Source organism: Chenopodium album, chromosome 24 (genome assembly GCF_948465745.1).
Source record: "Chenopodium album chromosome 24, dcCheAlbu1.1, whole genome shotgun sequence".
Taxonomy (NCBI): Eukaryota; Viridiplantae; Streptophyta; class Magnoliopsida; order Caryophyllales; family Amaranthaceae; genus Chenopodium; species Chenopodium album.
In genome coordinates, this window is record NC_137857.1 from 14,271,903 (window position 1) to 14,286,131 (window position 14,229).

At 36.6% G+C, this 14,229-nt stretch overlaps 3 protein-coding genes and 1 long non-coding RNA gene across 7 annotated transcripts; 2 read left to right on the top strand and 2 right to left on the bottom strand.

The window, feature by feature from the left end:
- Positions 1-1,993: 1,993 nt before the first annotated feature.
- On the bottom strand, positions 1,994-5,598 carry LOC145610100 (uncharacterized). 4 transcript variants are annotated; one of them, XR_014106212.1, is made up of 3 exons: positions 2,716-2,999; positions 2,469-2,578; positions 1,994-2,260 (listed from the first exon to the last, which is right to left on the bottom strand). It is a non-coding gene; the product is annotated as an uncharacterized LOC145610100 (long non-coding RNA). The 4 variants fall into 4 exon arrangements; XR_014106214.1 differs by lacking the exon at positions 2,716-2,999 and adding an exon at positions 2,673-2,685; XR_014106215.1 differs by lacking the exon at positions 2,716-2,999 and adding an exon at positions 2,661-2,685.
- Positions 5,599-6,035: 437 nt separating this feature from the next.
- On the bottom strand, positions 6,036-9,985 carry LOC145610099 (uncharacterized). Its single transcript, XM_081665361.1, has 6 exons — positions 9,895-9,985; positions 7,633-7,851; positions 7,365-7,541; positions 7,057-7,284; positions 6,796-6,924; positions 6,036-6,471 (listed from the first exon to the last, which is right to left on the bottom strand). The coding sequence occupies exons 2-6, from the start codon at positions 7,843-7,845 to the stop codon at positions 6,259-6,261; spliced, it is 960 nt and encodes a 319-aa protein (XP_081521487.1). The 5' UTR covers positions 7,846-7,851; positions 9,895-9,985; the 3' UTR covers positions 6,036-6,258.
- A 237-nt stretch (positions 9,986-10,222) lies between these two features.
- Positions 10,223-12,194, top strand: LOC145610097 (putative pentatricopeptide repeat-containing protein At3g15130). The gene has a single exon (XM_081665360.1). It carries the CDS (start codon positions 10,225-10,227, stop codon positions 12,034-12,036), a length of 1,812 nt encoding a protein of 603 aa, XP_081521486.1. The 5' UTR covers positions 10,223-10,224; the 3' UTR covers positions 12,037-12,194.
- An 827-nt stretch (positions 12,195-13,021) lies between these two features.
- LOC145610584 (uncharacterized) lies at positions 13,022-13,405 on the top strand. The gene has a single exon (XM_081665895.1). It carries the CDS (start codon positions 13,022-13,024, stop codon positions 13,403-13,405), a length of 384 nt encoding a protein of 127 aa, XP_081522021.1.
- Positions 13,406-14,229: the final 824 nt, after the last annotated feature.

Sequence of the window (14,229 nt, forward strand, 5' to 3'; positions counted from 1 at the left end):
CTCTGCTTTCCTAGAAGTTACATCTTGGGGGACCTCTGTCTGGATAGAAGTTTTACTCGGACAACTCCGAATAGACATTAACGACATGGACTTAGAATGGTAGAAATGAATGGCATTACCTTGCTTGACCTGCTGCAATTGTGAGGAAGAAAGGCGAAGGGAAGAAGTCAAATCATTTCGAGAAACAAACTCATGCATACGAGGGACTTCAGCTTCCGGACGAAAAGGTGGCAAAGACTTACAACTCTTGTCATTACCAACTGAATCTGATTGAAAATCACATTCCATATCATCATTCTCAGAAATGTTGTCATGACCAACTAAATCTAATTGGAAACCACATTCCATATCAGCACTCTTTGAAATCCTGTCATTACCAACTGAATTTGATTGGAAAACACAATCCATATCAGCATTCTCTGAAATCGGTGGTGGGAGATTATAATCCTTATCCCCACCGGACAAACTAGGCGATAATACTTGTTCTGGAACCACAGCTGAACTTAACATACTACACTGAAGCTCAGCAATCGGAGTAGCCACATCCGCTACACAACAATCCCTTTTGACTTGACAACTAGCTACACAGTCATTGGGAACTTGAAAAGCCGACTCAACTTGGGTAACATCCTGTATCATCTTACCCTTTTGTTTCTGATCGACTAAAGACACATCCTGTAGCAAACCCTCAACACAATGTAATTTTGTTAACAACTCTGAATTTTTAGGATCACCTTTAGTAGCCTTAACCAGATCCTTTCTAGCGGAACGAAGCTTGCCCAATTCTTGATACGCAGATGCCCTCCTGTAGAGAGCCTTAATATGACAGGATTCAAACTTTAACACAAAGGAACAAAGCTTAACAATAGCAGAATAATCCAAAAGCTTCAAAGCACAAGCCGCAAGATTAAGATGCAAAGAAAATGCCAAAGATCGAAACGAAGAAAAGGCTTCCACCGAACATGGCATAGTAAAACACAACAATTTACTAGCCAACTCATACCTAGAAAAGGCAATTTTAAACTTGCTAGCTTTAAACAAGGAGTTCCCTTGCTCCTTAAACTCCGAGGAACGAACAACTACATCACTCGGATTATCCATAGAGGATAGAAGGTGGAAAATACTCTCATCATTGAAATCATCAGGAAGATGAAAAGAAATAAAGGCTGGAAATAACTCCATATTGAGACCCAAACTTCCACACTAACAAAATTCACAAAGCACAAACACAACAAACATCCCAAGGAGGAAACTCCTCAAGCACAGCTGCTCAATAGCTACTACAAATCAAAAGATCAAATAACCAGTAAAACTTGAAACTCAATCAACACTTGAAAACAATCCCCAACAAACAAATACCTAACACAAGAAAAAGCAGGGGATACAACCTACAAAGGAATTAGAAGAATAAAGAGAAAATTAAAGGGAAAAAAAAAACAAAAACATGCACAACCTATCCAAACTAGAGAATAATAACAAGAGCACCAAAACTACAGATTGCTAACCAAAAGACACCAAAAAACTAAGTGAAAAAGGAAAAAAAAATGGCAGTAAGCATGAAAAAGGAACAAAACACCTAGAAAAGTTCAACGCTGGTAACAAAAATACTTAGGAAAGAGAACGAAACACCTAGCAACGGAGCTTTGCTACAGAGCGAACAAGAGACTTCTCCGTTCGATCTCCCACATCATCCATATGGTAAAAGAAACAACAAACTAAAGCGAACAGAGTTTAAAGGCGTCGCCGGCGACGGCTAGGAGAAGAAACGCCAGTCGCCGGTAGAGGAAATGGATCGGGTTCGGGGCGGGTGGACCATCACCCGCATCCATCCACCCCACCCGATCCATCCACCACCTGCTATTATTTTCCCCCGAATCCATCCATCCATCACCCATGGGTGAAACGGATGGTTCGGATGATAATCGGATGTATAATAAGAGCATTTAAAATGAATAAAAATTACCTAAAGTTTAGAGCGTTTCAAGCGTTAATATCAACATAATTATCGGATGATTTTGTGAACTAATAAACTCATAATTCATAAACTTCAAAAGTTCAAATCCAAACTTTAATTCAGAATAACATAAAAGTTCAGCAAAATAAAATAAGTAGGAGTTCGATTACATATTACATATAAAATTTTAAATTTTTTTAGTCTTGAAAACATCTAAACAACTAAAATAGTAGCACCATTGCAACAATGGCCTTGTAATCTTGTAGGAGTCCATCTTCATACAATCATATGTTCATCTTCATCTCCCTACCAAATTAACAAGGATTAATTAGACAATGTGAATAGCAGTTACTAAAAGAATAAATTAGAGACTTAGTATATAAAAACGATTGTGCTTTTAAAATATATATATATATATATATATATATATATATATATATATATATATATATATATATATATATATATATATATATATATATATATATATATATATATATATATAAACGATTACCGAGTCTAAGTCAACCACTTCACTCCCTCCACTACCACTTCCATCATCATCCACTGTATCATAATCATCTAGAATAGTAGAACATGCTTGAGAATTCTCCAAAGTAGTACCTAAACCAATACATCAGTAGCTTTTGCATAAATAACAAGGTACTTACATCAACCATAATAAGTAGTATGATAAAAACCTTACCAGAGTACTTACATCAAACATACAAACATAAAAAGTAATATGATAAAAATCTTACCAGAGTACTCTCCAAGTATCCAATTTTGCATGCACATTAAAGCTTCAACTGTATTAGCCGCAAGTCGGAAACGATGAGGGCTAATAACTCTTCCTCCCATGCACTCTCTGATGCGACTGTAGATGCTGGAATTGCTAGCAAGTCTTTGGCAATCCTTTGCAACGTTGGATATTTTAGCTCTATATTCCAATACCTTAAGATATCAAATCCACCACTTTCCGGCAACGCATCTTCCTCTAAGTAATGGTCCAATTCTGATTTCACATTCACCCTCCTCTTCTTTGTTTTTTATCATCTCCCTCATCTCCACCAATGTCGTCCATACCTTCATTAACAGTTTTATTTCCAGTCCCATCAACCCAAGTATAAGCATCACTTGTGTACACTTTATCTTGATACTCATATAAGAGGTCATACAAAGAGTTCTTCACTCTTTGAATCTCAAGTTCAGCCTCATGTCCATAAATCTCATTGAAATAAAATTCAACACATTCCAACTTATTCCTAGGATCTAATATGGCAGCAATAGCTAAAAGCTCATTAATATTACTCCAATACTTATCAAACTTAGCAATCATTTCTCTAGCCATATCCTTAATAACTCCTACATCACTAGTCTTCCATGAGTTCAATGCAAGTTTTATTTCACAAATTTGACGAAAAAATAAGTTGGAAGTTGGATACTTTCTACCAGAAAATAATTCAGTCACCTTGTGAAATTTTTTAAGTTTCTCACAAACAATGGTCACAAATTCCCAATCTTGATTGGTCGGAAGTGTGAATTTTAACCTTGGATTTTGACGCTTAATACTTGAAAAAACATCTTTGTAAGGCAAAACAGATTGCAACATCAAAAAGGTTGAGTTCCATCTAGTTTTACAATCAAGTACTAATTGTTTACCTTCTTGACCTTTCATAGATTTCACTTTGTTTGCAAAAATCTCTCTTCGATTAGGGGTTCCTGACCAAAAAGCCACACAATCTCGCACTCTTTCAATCCCACCACCAATGACATCTAACCCATCTTGCACAATCAAATTCAAAATGTGTGCACTACATCTCATATGCACAAATTTTCCATTCAAAATCATAGAATCTTCACTAAGTCTTAGTTTTAAAACTTCCATCATAGCATCATTTGTAGAACAATTATTAACTACCACAGATGAAATCTTTTCAGCAATATTATAAACATTCAAAGTATCCAATAGAACTTGCGCAAGTGTGTCTTTTGTGTGAGGACATGGCACATAAGCAAACCTATTTCATAAAAAAAATTGCACAAGAATATGAACATCATTTATATTCTGAAAAATCAGCACCATTAATACAGAAAATTCAGCACCATAAAACATAATTCAACACCACAAAATATAATTCAGCACCACAAAATATAAATCAACACCATTTATAGCAGCCTTAAACATCATAAAAACAGAAAATACAGCAACATAAATGACAACAAAAAGTAGTAGACATACCTTAGAGTTTTGTTGCGTAAAACCCAAAATTGATCTATATAATGTGCGGTAACAGCCATGTACGACTTTTTCTGATTTGAAGCAGTCCACATGTCCGTTGTTATTGCAAATTTAGACTCCACATGTCCCAAAACCTTTTTTACCCCTGCCTTCTCAGTTGCAAACATCTTCATTATATCAGATCTCAAGGTAGGACGTGAAATGATCTTGAAAACTGGATTCAAGCTAATTACAAATCTTCTAAACCCAACATGATCCACAATAGCCAACGGGTACTCATGCATGATGACCATATTAGCCAACTCCTTCCTACACAATTCTTGGTTGAAATTAGTTGCATCAACGGAACATGATCCATCAGATTTTCGGCTAACATTCAACAACTTTTGGCGAATATCAACCTTTAGATTCTTTTTGGAGCATCTATGAGTCAAATGATCCTTAAGGTGAGATGTCCCATTGGTGGTGTTAGCTGATAATACCTTGTCACAATGTATACACTTGGCCTTTGATTCCCCATTAACGTCAAACTTATTAAAATGATCCTACACAGGAGATGTAAGTTTCCTGCTTTTGTGAGAGCCTGAAACTTGGTGACTTGGCTCACTATCAATGTCTTCACCAAACTCAAATAATGAATTAAGTTTAGCAGCCTTTCTCTTTGATGAAGATGGGTGTAGTGGTGGTCGAGGTGGAGGACGGGGAGGTAAGGGGGCGTGCATATTTGGAACGAGGGAAGGAGAAACTGTTAAAGGTGTTGAAGGAGGAACTGATGAATCATACCCAGATTCATTTCCGTCCAAAACATCATTTCCCATACCTAAATTAGCAAAAAATAATTAATTAAAAACAAGCAACAAATTTGTGAAAAACAACCTTAAAAACAAGCATTATAATTGAATTAATTTCGTCAAAAATAAGGCAGTAAAATTCATGAATTAACAAGGGAACAAGTTCGTGAAGAAAGGTAGCAAATTCGTGCAAAAAGGATAGGAAATTCGTCCAAAAAAAATGGAGCAAATTCATAACATTAACCCTAAAACAAGCAGCAATATTCGAATTAATTTCAAAGGAAAATACGAAAATTAACAACAACAATTACAACAACCAACAACATATATAATTGCATTAAACAAGAGAACAAACAACAAACAACATATGAACAAATTCATTTCAGTTTCGTATCAACAAATTACTTATAAAATTCGTATGAACACATTACTTAAAATTGGACAGAGTTTAGAAATCAAATACCTTTAAAATGGATCCGTCGTTCAGTTTTTGCGGCCACCGACCACCGTGACTCCGTGAAAGAGAGGGAGAGAGAGGCAGAGAGCTTTGAGAGAAAGAGAGGAACAGTGAGCGGCGAGAAGAGTGTTTTTTTTTTTGGAAGGTTAGGGTAGGGTTTAGGAATTACGTGAGTAAGAATTAGGACTAAGGGGTTTGGTTTAGTTGGGCCTAGCCCAGTATAAAAATTCAGCAAATTTTTAAAAATTTATTTTTTTTAAATATTCGGGTGATGGGTCGGGTTAACGGGTCGGGTGACGGGTGAAATTTCCCCACCCAAATCCGATCCGTCACCCGCATCCGTTAACCCATCACCCACCTATCATCCGTTTAAACCGGGTTTTTCACCCATCCAATAAGATGGGTGGAGCGGGTGAGCGGGTGATCCACTGGATATTTCCATCTTTAGTCGCCGGCGAGCAAACGGTGACGCAAGCGAAGCGGTGAAAGGGAAGCGGTGATGGTTATCCTTATCGCTTAGAGAGAAGCGGTTTTGACATGTGAAGTTGTGAGACGTTTTTTTTTTTTTCATATGATGTTGTTTTTGTAACCTTTAATAATTAAGCATACATCATTCGCTCAACATGAACAATAGTCAACAGCAACTATATATGAGACACTAGAATATGCATCTTACTTGAGCAAGAGAAATCGCATACGTAGTAACAAATACAGGGAAGGCAAGCCATCTAAGGCCTACATGCCAAGCAAGACTTATTTATGACAATAATATGAACAGTTTCGTCAGCATCACTAAGAACAAAACCTTTCTCTATCATGGGGGAGAAGAGAAGTCGATATTTGGGCCATGAGGAATGATCCCGTAAGGATTAAGGGAAGGATGACTTCCATAATAGTGCTTCTTGATGTGATCCATCTTCACTGTGCTGCTCATGCCAGGAATTTGGACAATATCTTTGGTGTAATTGAACAAGTTTGGATACTCGCGGATCAGCTTCTTGTTGCATTTGAAGTAAACAGCATACACCTATGAGCAGATCAAGAAAATTATAGTTAAAAGCGAAGAGCAGAATCACACAGAAATGTATCAAAATTATCTAAAGCATGACTCACAGGATTAAAGAAAATGTATCAGGTTTTAAATTGGTTAAGAAGAAAGTTATTTTATTCATCAGCTTAGATGCAGCTACATGATATTTCATGTGTCTAAAAAGTTGAAACTTTGAAACATAAACACTTGAAACACTGGTATGTAAGCGTGATTTTTGGTTCAAAAAAAATAAAATAAAAATGTAAGCATGATTTTCATGGACAGTGAGCTCACTGCCAGTCTGCTATCCATGTAATTTACCTCATCAAACCGTATTAGTGTAACAAATAAACAAATATCTGCTTCAGTTAGCGAGCTGCCACATAGATATCTCTGTTTAGAAAGTATCTCTTCACATTTTCCCAGCGCTTTGTACAGTCCATCAACAGCCTAAGAAATGGATGATAAACAGATATCATCAGGACACACCGACACAAGGTTGCACACCAGAACCATGCCTATTAAAAGCCAACAAAACAAAGATGGATCATAAGGTAAGATTCAAAAAACAACGGTATTAACCTGATCATATATATGGTTCTTGCTTAGTGCGAATCCACATCTGTAGACACCATTGTTGATCTTATCATATATCCATTCGTTAATTTCATCAATTTGAGTTTGCAAGTGATGGGGATAAAGGTCCAAATCCCTATTCTCAGCTACATCATTGAACTCAGAGTTTAACATGCGAATAATCTCTGAGCTCTCATTGCTTACAATTGTGTGAAGTTTCTTTTCCCAAACAACCTGTAGAAAACAAGTTTGTAAATCAAAAGATAGGGTAACAAAACCTGTCATATTAGTGTCATATCATGAGTGATACATACAGGAACTGTATATTTGCCAGAGTAATTAGCACTTGCAAGCTCATACAGGTCTCTGATAGTTTTTACACCATTCAAATGGTCCGGCTCAGCACCTGGTTCTTCCGTATCAGAGTCAGGAAAAACCCATCCCATATGTGAGTCACCTTCCTTTGTTTTTTCCCATTTGGTTTTGACTGACTGCAAGTGCAAGGAAATGATGTGTTATACTAAGCTAGATCTCTACATATGATGCTATGAACATTTTTTCAGTTATTGATGCCCATCATACCGAGAAACTGATTGCCTTTTCAAGCCCTTTAAGCTTCAAGAAAGAAAGGCATCTACATGCCCAAGGACAAGCATAAGATATATATAGGTGATATCTTCCAGACTCAGGCAGAAAGGCTGATCCTTGATCTGTTGAAATAAAATTGCGGAATGCTGAAGGAGGACGAATGTAAGCACCAGTCTTTGCTGTTTTATCTTCTGCAGTCTGAGCCATGGTACACTAGAATCGAAAGCAGAACAGGTTAACAATGTTTGCTGACATATGGCGAGAATAGATTTTTATTTGAGACCAAAATAAGTGAAAAGTGAATAGATGTGGAGAAATGTATAGGACAACTAAATAGCAGTGAATAAGGTTTTAAAGGTCAAATAATTGTGCAGTGTTCTGTAGCATGTGATTGAAGCAAATTACTACTGTCTTATGCATGGTAAATGTGAAAAACATACGAAGTATATAGTTTTTCATGTATAGATCAAGGGATGTGAGGTACGTATAACACAGGGCAAAAAGATAGCTTGAAAGCGGCAAGATCAAGGGACATGACGTATGCACGACACAGGGCAAAAAGATAGCTTGAAAGCTGCAATTCCGACATGTTCATATTAGTGCGATACCAAGTCAGCAGTTCCCACCAACCCACACACACATACACAATGGTGCAAAGGAATGCAACATTAAGGGGAGATTGAACTAAAAAAAAAACTGATACTCAGAAACCTGAGGATGAAGGTCAATTGAAGAAAAGGGAGATTGAACATCTCAAAATAAACAAAAAATGTAACGCAGCAATTGATCATAAATCTTAATGTAAAGTCCTCATATTCCTCAACACTTATTCACTTTCATTCTATTTGTTTGCTTTTGTGCTAGGTGATTTGGTGGACAGAAGTTTCATTAAATTAAAGCAGAAATAGTTATAGTTGTCTGATAAACAGCTGCTCAGCAGATAAAACATCAAATTATTGATCGTATAATCAAAAACTTTATAATACGAAGTTAATCAACTTGCCTATAACCTTGCACCATTTACCCAAAAAAAAAAATCAATAAAATTTTGGGACTAATTTTGGGACAGAGGAGCTCAGCATGGCTCAACACAATCAGATCAATCAATTATAATCATAAACAGAAGATCAATGCCAGAAATTCAAAATATCCTTTCCATTTCTGTTTACAGCAAAAGCTGAGACTTCAACACAGTAAGAGAAGTCAAATCTTTGTACTACATAACAACCAATTAGTTTTTATGCATACAGATCATGTCTCTACAATTCTCAAATATTTAGATTAAAATGTCCATACACAATGACATGGATCTTGTATATTTTACAAATAATATAGATCAGGTACTCTCTCGAGAAAAGATGCCTAAAACATTTAGTCAGCTATTTTATTCTATGAAGGGGCGAGGTTTTAAGATTACCAAGTTGGAGTATAAAGTAATAATCGGGTCTGTTATTGGTGAACCAGCTAAACGTCTTCATAACATTTTCGAGGAACTCTAAGGTCTAGTAACAAATTTTAAAACTCTCTTCCTATTTACGTTGCAAGGGGATTCTTACCAGTGATACTCTCAAAAGTCTCATTAATCTGGGTGTAACCAGTGAAGGAGGAAGTCTTGTGACTAAATGAAATGACATGAGCACTATTTTCTTTGGTTATCCTTTAGCTGTTCAAAATATGCAAATCCTTCAGCTGGATCAGGATTAATACCTAGATGATTTCCGGTGATTTATGCAAAACAAAACAAAACGATATATCAACTTGTGCAGCTAATATAAACATGATCAAAATTAGCACTTCAATCCTATTTAGGCCTTATACCGAACTACCGCAGCATCCAGGTTACATTGTGACAGATTTAGCTTGCCTCTCATGTTTGTTACCATGATTAATACTAATACTGAACGAGCTGATCATACACCGGTGTTTTATGGAACCAATTTGGTGAAATTTTTCTATTGATCAAGACTTTCGATATTCGACTTCAGTTTGTTTACTTATTTCGTTAAGAAGTAAACAGCATAATGCTAGTACACCAGACAAACAAGATGTGTTAAATTGCAACATACAGTAATACACACTTGATCTAGTAATGAACAAGCTTACAAACTAATCGTACCACATTTACCAGATCAATATAATCTTGCTCAAACAAATTAGTCAAAGAAATACTAACAAAGAAATCCCACAAAATTCATATTCAAAACAGTTCTTGTCAAAAAAAATATATAAAACAGTGAATCATTCATAACAACATACCCCATAAAATTTCAATTGATCTTACTAGCAGCCACCTCTTTCGCTGTTGCCTGAGGAGAACTGAGAGGGGAAGTAAGAGAGAAAAAGTTGGTAACAAGCTTCAATCTTTTATTGCGTGTAATATAAAGTTATCAACAAATCAAACTACTCCCTTATTTGACAACAAGTGTGGCTTCGATAATGTAATTTGAACTAGTAATACGACAATAAAATAATGTCGCGGGAGCACGCCAATTCAGATTGCTTTTGCTTTTAATACTGAGGAAGCAGAAACCAAATTAGACAGTTGATTAAGAAAGAAGCTTCTTCTTTTCTTTATGTGATTTTGTGATGCTATTTCCTGCTTGTTATTCTCAAGTGAGGAGAACCCACCACTTATTTTTATCTTCTTTCTATAAATCTTTCACAACTACAATCTCAAAAGCTTCCATTAATCTGGGTAATGATGTATTATTAACTGAGCAAGAAAAAGGGTATTATAATTTTCTCAAAAATGCCCATCAAACTTCAGATTTACCCCATGGAAAAGCAATACATACCCAGATCATCAAAAACTGTTGTTTGCATTCCTCCATTTTTCTGCAGAATTTTTTGCTTAATATGTACCTTAAATTCGGGGACCTTGATAGTGCACTCTACCTGTTCGACGAAATGCCCCAGAGAAATGTTGTGTCTTGGTCTTCGTTTATTGCTGGTTTTGTGCGTCGTGGTTTTGCTAAGCAAGGTCTTTTTTACTTCTCCTGTATGTTTAGCACTGATGTGAGGCCTAATGAGTTCACTTTAGTTAGTGCACTTAATGCTTGTTCCTTTTCTGGGTTTGTTTCTCAGGCATATCAGGTTTATTCATTGGTAATCAAACTGGGATTTGAATGGAATGTTTATGTCACGAATTCATTTTTGACTGCTTTGATTAGGAATGGAGAATTAACTAATGCTATTAAGGCTTTTGATGGGTGTTTGGATAAAGATATTGTGTCTTGGAATGCTTTGATGTCAGGGTACTTGCACTTTTCACCCTCAGAAGTGCCCAGCTTCTGTTTGAGGATGATTCGTGAGGGCACGAAGCCTGATGGGTTTACATTTTCAGCAGTTCTAAGTGCCTTGGGAGATATTGGTGATGATATGTTTGGAATGCAGATGCATGGTCAGCTTGTTAAGTTTGGCCATGTAAGTGAAACATGTGTTGGGAATTCAGTAGTTGATATGTATGTGAAGTCTGGGGACTTGTCTAAAGGGCTTAAAGCTTTTCGTGAGATCAGTTATAAGAATGTTCAGTCTTGGACAACAATAGCAACCGGGTGCTTGAATTGTGGGGCGCCTAGCAAAGCGCTAGAGCTCCTTGGAGAAATGAAGAGTGCAGGTACAAGGCCAAATCAGTTTAGTCTTGCCACTACCTTCAAAGCATGTGCTAATATGGCTTCTTTGGATGAAGGAAAGAAAGCACATGGCTTGAGAATTAAGCTTGGAAGTGAGATGGATGTATGTGTAGACAATGCTATGCTTGATATGTATGTCAAATGCGGCTGTATTGATAATGCAATGACTGTGTTTAAACGTATTAAGGATCGGACAACCATTACATGGACTACTATGGTTATGGGATTTGCCCAAAATGGCCAAGCATTAGAAGCTCTCCAAGTTTTCGATGAAATGATAACTGAAGGCGTTGAGCCAAATTACATTGGTTTTGTGTGTGTTCTTTATGCTTGTTGCCAAGGTGGATTTGTGGATGAAGGATGGAAGTATTTTTCTTTAATGAGCCACCAATATGGAATTTCACCGGGAGAGGATCACTATGTTTGTATGGTTGATCTGCTTGGACGAACTGGACACATCAAAGAAGCAGAAGAACTTATCTCGAAAATGCCTTTTAAACCAGGACCATTAGTTTGGAAGACCCTACTTGGCGCCTGTCATATTCATGGGGATTTTGAAGCAGGAAAGCGAGCAGCAGAGTGTGCTATCCATCTTAAGCAGACTGATCCATCAACATATGTCTTGTTATCGAACTTGTTTGCGGATTTGAACCACTGGGAAGGATCAAAAGAAATGAGGGACATGATGAGAACTAGGAGTGTAAACAAAGTTCAGGGAAGCAGCTCATTATCATCTATGGATGTTCCTTGCTTCTCTAACAAATGACACCGTGATCTTAAAGGAAGAAACGTTACCTATAGGCAGGAAAAGATTTGCATGATCTGCAGAAGTTCATAAGATTCAAAATGACAATTCATTTGTTGAGCTTAATCATAAACTGTGTATGCTTTGAGCTTCTTCAGATTAGCTTGCATCATAGTGTCAATAAGCTGGTAAAGATTAAACAGTTTACGGCAGAATATCATATTTCGAAATTTGATACAAGGATCCTTGTCAAAAAAAGAAAAAAAAGAAATATATATATATATATATATATATATATATATATATATATATATATATATATATATATATATATATATATATATATATATATATATATATATATGAATGTTATGCATAACTACATGGTTTAATAAACACTCCGTAGGAATTTATTCAGCACTCCGTATAATATAGATTGGTACTACCTCCGTTTCTTTTTAGTTGACACGTTTCTTTAGTCACGTTTGCCAATGCACAAATCAAAACGTTAATATCTTTAATTACCGATAAGTAAAAATTATAAAAAGGTGATTTTTTGAAAATTATTCTGTGACGAATCTAACAAGACCTCACATGACTATATTTTTCATTACTTATAAATCACAAAACATGGTCAAAGGGGAGTGTGTGAATAGTGCTAAAGTTAAAACGTGTCAACTAATAAAAAACGGAGGAAGTATATACGAAGTACTACCGCAATGGCGGATCTATAGTGGGGCCTAGGTGGCACAGGGCCCACCAAAATCAGATTTTTTTTTTTTTTTTTTTTTTTGTTATCTGTATAAAGAGCAATTAATTGCTTAAATACATCTTTCAATGCAATATATAATATTAAACTAGCTTTGTCTCACTAGTAATGCACTTGCCTTATGTTTGGTCTTAGGTTTGATTCCTAGAACAAGCACATGTTGGTCTTGGTCGTACTCAAGCATGGCCTACACTTCATAGTCATCAGGAGGAAGGTTTGTGAAAGCTGGTTTGGGGCATGGAAGGACTTCCTAAACTACGTCACTTCATGTGGAGGGCTTGTAAGGGTAGTATTGCAGTGAAAGAGAGGCATCACCATCATCACATTGTTGCGGATAGTAGTTGTCAGGGATGCGGGGCTGCTTGTGAATCTGTGATACATGCCATTTTTGAGTGTCAAGAGGCTGCTGTAATTTGGGGCCAGAGCGAATATGTGGGGCTATTAGCTGATGCTCCAACATCAGCTCATCTTATGTGGATGGCTGAAAGGATTGGTAAAAAGGAGCTGAGCAAATTTTGTATGCTAGCTTGGGCACCCTGGTTCTTTAGGAATGAGAGCTTGCATAATGGCCCTTTGTCTGATCCCATACAAGTTGCTGTGATCTGCAAAGCTGCAGGATGACTATATGGACTATGCTTAGCGTGTTTTTAAGCCTGCCACAGTCGATGTTGGAGCACATGATAGCTTGAAACCCCCTGTTGCAGAAACTATAAAAGTGAATATGCGCATATGGCTGCAGGAAATTATGTGGGTCGAGGTGTGATTTTGCGTGATGAAAAGGGTTGTATAGTAGCTGCTTCCACGCAAAGGGTGAAGGCGAAATGGGAAGTGGAATAGGCTGAGGTTGCTGCTGCAAGGTTGGGTATTCAGGTAGCAAGACAGTTGGGATGCATGAACATTGTGCTGGAATGTGTTGCGCTAACAGTGGTGCAAACTATAATCAAGAGCCTCTGGGATACTCTCCTTTAATGAGATATGATGAAGATATTAGGAAGATGAAAGTTGATTTTGTGTCTTTTACTTGTTGCAACGATCGGCGAATAATATTCTAGCACACTTAGTTGCTAGATATAGTACTAGTGAAACAACTTATGTATGGCTTGACAATTTCCCTCAAAGTTTTACTAGTAAATTTAATATTTATGCTAAAAATTAATTACAGAAATTCTAAATAATTAAAGAAATTCTAATTAATTAAAGAAATTCTAGGTTGTCATAATGAATTTGATGAGTTTCTCCGGGAGTCCCCGAAAAGGGGAATTGTTATTGTTATTCTACGAACAAATCAACATGAATTTTCTACTTCATGACTAAGCACACAGAACAGCGCCCGAACATAAATTCCTAGTGTTCACGCCAACACTGTAGATCAGTAGATGCTACAATTGTTCAAGTTAACTGATCTTTCGGCCGGTGGCAGAGGCTCACAAAGCAAGTATGCCTAC

Bases quoted from the DNA above. Each gene is read 5' to 3' on its own strand.
- LOC145610584 (XM_081665895.1), top strand. From the start codon at position 13,022: ATGGAAGGACTTCCTAAACTACGTCACTTCATGTGGAGGGCTTGTAAG.
- LOC145610099 (XM_081665361.1), bottom strand. From the start codon at position 7,845: ATGGCTCAGACTGCAGAAGATAAAACAGCAAAGACTGGTGCTTACATT. The intron at 7,542-7,632 runs GTATGATGGGCA...TTGCACTTGCAG, and splicing joins AAAAGGCAATCAGTTTCTCG to TCAGTCAAAACCAAATGGGA. The intron at 6,472-6,795 runs GTAAATTACATG...ATCTGCTCATAG, and splicing joins CACTAATACGGTTTGATGAG to GTGTATGCTGTTTACTTCAA.
- LOC145610097 (XM_081665360.1), top strand. From the start codon at position 10,225: ATGCTATTTCCTGCTTGTTATTCTCAAGTGAGGAGAACCCACCACTTA.